The 7356-nt window shown below is 70.2% G+C and overlaps 1 protein-coding gene across 1 annotated transcript in view; it reads left to right on the top strand.

Moving 5' to 3' along the window:
* Positions 1-2854: 2854 nt before the first annotated feature.
* LOC120369413 (laminin subunit beta-2-like) overlaps positions 2855-7356 on the top strand; it is a 49449-nt gene continuing 44947 nt past the window's right edge. The window contains 3 exon segments of the mRNA XM_039482685.1: positions 2855-3307; positions 4359-4406; positions 5963-6126. Of these exon segments, the coding sequence (XP_039338619.1) occupies positions 4376-4406; positions 5963-6126 (195 nt within the window). The 5' untranslated portion in view covers positions 2855-3307; positions 4359-4375.

The raw sequence follows: 7356 nt of genomic DNA, 5'->3' as shown, positions 1-7356 counted from the left end.
CCTGACACTGTCTCCTAGCAACTGATGGCCTGGCCCCCCCCCCTCTGCAAAGGTGCCAACTGAAGGTGCTGGAGACACAGAGATCAGGTGACCTCCTGGCCTGGGAAAGGAGCTGAGCAGAGAGGAGGGGCTGGAGGGGGTGTCAGTCTGGAGCTGGCTGGGGACGAGGAGTGAAGTGCAGATGTGGGGGTCTGGCTCACTGCCCCCCCTCCAGAATGGACCCGGCCGAGGGGTCCGGTTCGCGGTACCTACAAGCTCTGTGTTAGACCCTGTTCCTGTCATCGAATAAACCTCTGTGTCCCTGACTGGCTGAGAGTCACGTCTGACTGCGCAGTGGGGGTGCAGGACCCTGTGGCCCCCCAGGACCCCGCCTGGGCGGACTCGCTGTGGGAAGCGCACGGAGGGGCAGAGGATGCTGGATGCTCCAAGGAGAGACCCAGGAGGTGAAGCCGTGGGAGCTTCTTGCCCTGCAGCCAGGCTGCTCCCAGGGAGAGGAGGCTCCCAGAGTCCTGCCTGGCTTGGTGGGGAGCAGCTCCAGAGCAGCGCCCGGGGACTCGTGACAGAAGGGATCGCCTGCGATGGGCTTGGCACTGGGCAGAGATCCCCCGGAGAGCCGTGCCGTGCCCAGCGACACCGAGGGAGGGGCTCGCTGCAGGATCAAAAGTGTTAATGGTGCCAGCAAGCGGGCAGGGGCGGGCCTGCCTGCAAGGAGCAAAGTAGGGTGTGCTGGGCCCACCCCCGGCGCTGCGTGACGTCCCACACCAAGCACCCAGCGGCTCCGGCCCGGAGCCAGGCAGCTAGGCACTGATTGGCGCCAATGGTCGCGTGTCAGGGTGGCCGACGGGCGGCTCCAAGCATGTTGTTGGGCAGGAGACATGCTCCAAGTGTTGTACGTAGGGACAGGCCTGGGCGCCCTGCCCGGGCAGAGCCGGGCACTCCCTGGCACGTGGCACGGCCCCAAGCCCCGGGGCCTGCCTGCAATCTGTGCCAGCCACAGCCTGAGGTCCCCGCCCCTCCCCATGGCTGCAGGGCCCCAGGGCCCAGGCCCTCGCATGCTGCACCTCCCTCACAGCGGGGAGCTGAGGGCTGGCAGCTCAGGGGGCAGGGGCACACTCCCTCCTCTCCCCCGTGCGCAGGGCTGGGAGAGTCGCTGCACCTGGCCTCCCGCTCACCTTGGCTGAGCTGCGGGGCCCGCCCCACCTGGCACCGGTGGCGGGAGGAGGAGCCTGAGGGAGGGAACCTTTGCAGGAACAAACAGCCCAGCCCTGAGCAGACTGAGCTGGGAGTCGGCTGCTGCAGGCCGCTGCCAGGGGCTTCCGGAGGGGCGTGTGCCCACCTGGCCAAGCGTGGCCCTTGCCAGGGACCCCGAGCAGCGACAGCCGTACAGGTACCAGTGCGGCCCTGGCTCTGCGTGCTGCCTTCGTGCCGTTCCCTGGCCGGGCGGCCCCAGCCAGCGCCCCGCCTGGCTCACTCTCGCTGCCTGGGCAGAGCTGAGGCGCCCTGCTTGGGCGGGGCGGGGCGGGAAGGGCTGATCGTCTCCCCGGGGCAGGGCTGGCTTGGCTGAGTGGGGTGTGAACCCTGGGCCCTGGCCTGTCTGTGCTGCCCCCGCGGCGGGCAGTCTCCATGGGTTGCCAGTGCCAACAAGCTGCCCCGCTCCCGCCCAGAGGTGGCAGCTTTGCAGTGGGGGGGCATTTGGCCTGGAGGCTGGGCAGTGCTGGGGGGGTGGGAGGCCTGGAGGTGCCCAGAGCTCGCGGGGCGGGCGCGGTGCCCTGCACACTGGCAGAGGGCAGCCGGGGCTGCTCGGAGGGGCCCCCTGTGAGCATGTGGTGTCCTGCCCTGGCCAGCTCAGGGGTGGGGGAGCTCGGGGTGCTGTGCTCACAGCTGGGGCTGGAACAGAGCCATTGGGGCTCACAGCCTTCCCAGGGGTGGGCCCGGGACACTGGGCTGCTGTTCCCTGAGGGGTGAACGTGCCCCTGGGGCGGCGCTGCCGGGCCCAGGGCCCCGGCTGGAGTCTCAGCACGTGCCCTGGCGAACAGGCCACACGGTGCCCAGCCTGGGCCAGTGTCCATGGTGCGGGGCTGGAGGCAAAGCCCATGGGGGCTGGGCCTCTCTGCCCTGCCCAGCGCCCTGGGGCGGGGGAGCTCTGGGGGCGACAGGAGGGTCCCTGAGCCGGGCTGGCCCCCCAGGCTTCCGGCCGCCGGGGCTGGGGGAGGCCGCTCCTGCTCCTGCACCTGCACCTGCACGGGGGCAAAGCCGACGCTGGGACAAGGGGTGGGTCTGGCTAGCTGGAGCCCTGCAGGCTGCCGGGCCAGGCCCCATCTCTGAGCCCCAGGGATGAAGCAGCTCCCTGAGGCTGCGGGGCAGGGGACAGAGGGCCCTATAGCAGCAGGGAACCAGAGGTATGGGGGGGTCCCCATGTGGTGCCCTCCGGGACAGGGGTGTGGCCAGAGCACAGCCCCTCCTGGGAGTCAAACTCAGGCTCCACCCTCCTGCAAAGACCCCCCTTGCCCCCAGGGCAAGGCTCATCTGGGTCCTGGCCGGCCCCCGGCACTGAGCCGCTCTCCAGAGATCTGGTGGCCAGCTGGCCACCTGCCTCCCAGGCCAAGGGGCTCGTGGCCCACCCAGCCAAGGGGATCCTGGAGTGCCAGCTTGGATGCCCCCGGGCATGGAGCCGGCTCCCTCCCTGCCCGGCCCCCAGAGCGGGCCGTGCCGGGACACTGGCTGTTTCCCACCCTGCCCCCTCCCCGTCCTGGTGGCAGCAGCTGTGGGACGCGCAGCTTGCACCGGAGAGCCTGCTGCAAGACACAACACGCACATTCCTGCCTGGCTGGGGCCAGCACCCTGGGAACGGGCCTGCTCCTTTCTCCCTAGCCCCGGCCCTGGGCGGGCCCCGCTTCCCACGCTTTGGGGCTTGAGGCCAGCGGGGGGACAAGGAGTGGGCCCTCTCCCCCCAGCGCGGCCGGGGGAGCCAGGTGTCTGCACCCGCCTGCTGAAGCGCGCCGTGTGCCCAGGAGGTGGGGAGACCGGAGCAGCTCCCTCGGCTCACGCCCCACAGGGCGACCGGCTTGACGGTAACTGTAGCCCCTCGTGAGCCGGGAGCCTGGCCTGGGTCAGCCTGGCCGGGGCCGGCCCAGGGCCCAGAGGCCGGTCGTCCCCGCCCCGGCTGGCCTGTGTGCACTGCCGAGCAGAAAGAATCGGCTGTGACATTCCCGTAGCCTGGAGACCGTTAGCCCCTTTCACAGCCCCAGCGCCGATTTGAATAAGAATCGCTCTGTCCCGGCCTCCCTGCGCCTGGGAGAGGAGCCGGGTGAGTTTTACCCATCGCTTCCCTTGTTTGCCAGCTTGTTTTTGTGCTCCGAGTTCTCACGCTGCCCGCCCAGGGCTCGGGGACTCGCAGGAGCAGGAGGGGCGCTCTCGGGGGCCGCCTCCACCCCGCCTGCAGCCAGCTCCCCCGTCCCCCCGCGCGTAGTGGGGAGCGGCTGCCAGGGCCGCGGGCTGCACCGCTCAGACGTGAGTACCGGGGCGGCTCTGGGGCGAGCAGGAGGGGGCTGCACGCGGCGCCTGCGGCCCTAAGGTGCCTGGCCCCGGCAGCGACATTACTGCTCAAGCTGCCTGGATTTCTCCTCCAGCCCCGAGCCCGGTGCCCAGTGCGGGTGAGCTGGCAGGAGGGTGCCCGGGGCAGCGAGGGATCAGACTGAGGGGAATGGGCTTGCTCAGCACCTCACATCAGTCGGGGCAGCGCCAGGAAGAGAACCCAGGTGTCCGGGATCCCTGTCTCCTGCTCCAATTCTTGCTAGGAGTTGTGCTGGCTGCTTGGCATGCCCGGCCCCAGGTTAGCGTGGCAGCTCCCCTCATGCCACGGGCGGGTGGCACTGCCCACCGGGGCACTTTGCCCTCACTGGGGCTGGCGCTGGCTCGGGGCACATGCGCCTGTTCCGAGACGTGGGACCCCCCAGCCACAGGCAGCTCCCGCCTGCCCCTGATCCCCCAGCTCCGCAGGGGGGCAGCAGGGAGAGCCTGGCCAGGTGAGGGGCTCTGGGGGGACCACAGGTGCTGTCCTGGGGGTGGCTGAGCAGCGCCTGACCTCGGGCGCCCTGGCTCTGCTGACTGTGGCCAGGCCCCGGCGTCGGGCGTTAGCAGTACCAGGGAGCCCTGGCACCTCCCACCTGCGGGGCTGGCAGGAAGGAGGCCTGGGCCACTGGGAGCCCTGTCCCCCACCCTTCCCATCACCCCCAGTCTCTTTCCCCTCCGCCCTTTGCACCCTGGGCCCACGGCTCCCCGCAGCTCTGACCTGCACCCACACTCCCCTCGCCCAGCCCAGCCCGCCCGGCGTAACCCTCTCCCCTCGCTCTCCCCAGGCCGGACCCCCGGGCCCATGGAGCTGCTGCTCACTCTCCTGCTGCTGGGTAAGTCCTGGCTCACGCGCAGCCCCGGGCACGTTCTCCCCTCCCCTCCCAGGGCAGGCGGGCAGCGCCGGCCGCAGACCCCGGCTGTGCGCACCCATGTGCCCTGGGGCGCCCTGAGCGCGGGGGCCCGGTGGGGGCTGGATGGAGGCGGGGGGCCCTGAGGGCGGGGGCCTGGTGGGGGCTGGATGGAGGCGGGGGCCCTGAGGGCGGGGCCTGGTGGGGCTGGATGGAGGCGGGGCCCTGAGGCGGGGGCCTGGTGGGGGCTGGATGGAGGCAGGGGCCCGGTGGGGGCCGGATGGGCCTGGTGGGGCCAGATGGAGGTGGGGGCTCTGAGGTGGGGGCCTGGTGGGGGCCGGTTGAAGGTGGGGCCCTGAGGCGGGGGCCCGGTGGGGGCTGGATGGGGCGGGGGCTCAGTGGGGGCCGGATGAAGGCGAGGCCCAGTGGGGACCAGATGGAGGCGGGGCCCTGAGGTGGGGGCCCAGTGGGGGCCGTATGGAGGCGGGGGCCCTGAGGGCAGGGGCCTGGTGGGGGCCGTATGGAGGCGGGGGCCTGTGGGCAGGGGCCCGGTGGGGGCTGGATGGAGGCAGGGGCTCGGTGGGGGCCAGATGAAGGTGGGGGGCCCTGAGGCGAGGCCCAGTGGGGTCTGGTTGAAGGCGGGGCCCAGTGAGGCGTGGGCCCTAAGGGCGGGGGCCCGGTGGGGGCTGGTTGAAGGCGGGGGGCCCTGAGGGCGGGGGCCTGGTGGGGGCTGGATGGAGGCGGGGGCCCGGTGGGGGCCGGATGGAGGCGGGGGGTTGTGCCCGCTCCTTCCCCACGTGGCGAAGGGCCCCTGAAGCTGAGCCGTAAATCCCCAGACGTCCTGGCTCCGCTGAGCCCCGGCAGCGGAATTAGGGCAGCACCTGACCGTGCTCACAGCTCCCGGGACGGGGACGGGCACGGCCAGGGCAGCCCCGAGCCCCCTGCCCCCAGTGCCTGGTGCTGCCTGGCGGCCGGTCCCGGTCCGAGACAGAGCAGGGGGCTACGCAGAGCCCCCCCACTGACCCCTCCCCCACCCCCTGCTCTGCCCCGGTGCTGGGGACTCCCCAGGTCATGGCCAGGTGGGGCCCTGCTCCCCAGGGTGTGGAGTGTCCCTGGGCAGGGCCTCACTAGCTAATCATTGGCAGGGGCAGGGCAGAGTCGGGGAGGGGGGCAGTCATGGCAGGCCAGACAAAGGCCTTTGCTCCCCCCATCACAGGGTCATGGTGCTTCCCTGCTGGGTCAGCGGGTCTGGGACCCAGTGTTGGTGCGGGGGGTGCCCAGGGGAGGGTGTGTGCGGGGGAGGGAAGTGTGAGGGGAGGGGTGTGTGGGGTGCACAGGGGTAGGTGTGAGGAGGGTGGGGGTTGCACGGGGCAGTGTGTGTGGGAGGAGGGGTACGGGGTTACACAGGGAGGTGTGCGCAGGGGTGCATGGGGAGGGGGGAGGGGTGCGCGGGGGGGACGAGGGGGTGAGCCCCATATGTGGGGGCTGGGGCTTAGGCCCTGTCAGAGCGCCCGCCTGCGTGAGTCCGTCTGTCTCTCCAGGCCAGGTGCCCGGTGCGGTGAGCCAGGAGGAGCCAGGCTGCTCCGCGGGCAGCTGCCACCCGGCCACCGGGAACCTGCTCATCGGGCGGGCCCAGAACCTGAGCGCCACGTCCACGTGTGGGCTGTGGGGGCCCCAGGAGTACTGCATCGTCAGCCACCTGCAGGTACCCGCCCGCCCGCCCGCCGTGCCCGGGGCAGTGCCCCACCCTCCGGGTGCTGTGCGGCCTGGCTCCAGGCCCAGCCCTGGCCTCTGCGTGCGGCGTGGACAGCTGCTGCGTGGGCACCTGGGGGGCAGGGCCCTCCGCCCCCAGCCCCCGCTGGCTTGAGCCAGGCCCCTCCCATCCAGGGCAACCAGCCCTGCGCTCTCACCGGCGCCCGCCAGCCGGGCCTCAGGCCTCGGGCAGCCTGGCCAAGGGAGACGGGGGCTCGGTCCCCTGTGCCCAGCCCCAAACACTCAGCTCAGCCGGGCTGGCAGAGTCTGCGGGCGGGCCAGGGTCAGCGTGTGTGTGTGCGTGAGTCCGTCTGTCCTCCAGGTCTGCGTGTGTGCGTGAGTCCGTCTGTCCATCTGTGTGTGTGTGTGTGTGTGTGTGTGTCCATCTGGCCCCCTGGATCTGTGGGTGTGTACAAGTTTGTCTGGATGTGTGTGTGTGTGTATCCGTCAGTCCGCCTGAACTGGTGGTTGTGTCCGTCCATCTGTCCTCTGGATCTGTGTGTGAGTCTCTGTCCGGCTCTGAGTGCGTGTGTGAGTCCGTCTGTCCCCTGGGTCTGCGTGTGTGCGTGTGAGTGTGATGGAGCAGGGAGCAGGGTGGATTTGACCTGGGAATGTGGCCGGGGAGTTACATTGGGGATGAAGGAAGCTCCTGAGCTGTAACCGGAGCCAGGAGGCGGGGTGGGGAGAAGTGACACCTTCGAGAGACTGAACAAAGGAGAGGAGGAGCAGAGGGGAGGGGGGAGAAAGCTGCTGGAGGGATATTTTAGGGTCAGTTTTGGGCTGGGTGGTGCAATGCAGGGAACCCCAAGCTGGGGTCTAAGCTCCCTGAACCCCCCAGAAGGACTTGATTGAGGGGTTCTGGTTGTACCTACACGCTGTGGGACCGTGTTCCTGTCGGCTAATAAACCTTCTGTTTTACTGGCTGGCTGAGAGTCCCAGGGAATCACAGGGAGTGGGGTGCAGGGCCCTGACTCCCCCACACTCCGTGACAGTGAGTCCATCTGTCCAGCTCTGCGTGTGCACGTGAGTCCGTCTGTCCGGCTGTGTGTGTGTGTGTCCATCTGGCCCCTGGATCTGTGAGTGTGTGTGAGTCCGTCTGTCCGGCTGTGTGAGTGTGTGTGTGTCCATCTGGCCCCTGGATCTGCGTGTGCACGTGAGTCCGTCTGTCCGGCTGTGTGTGTGT

Source organism: Mauremys reevesii, linkage group 7, assembly GCF_016161935.1.
Source record: "Mauremys reevesii isolate NIE-2019 linkage group 7, ASM1616193v1, whole genome shotgun sequence".
Lineage (NCBI taxonomy): Eukaryota > Metazoa > Chordata > Testudines > Geoemydidae > Mauremys > Mauremys reevesii.
The sequence above is the reverse complement of the archived record's forward strand: the minus strand, read 5'-3'. Positions and strand labels throughout refer to the sequence as shown.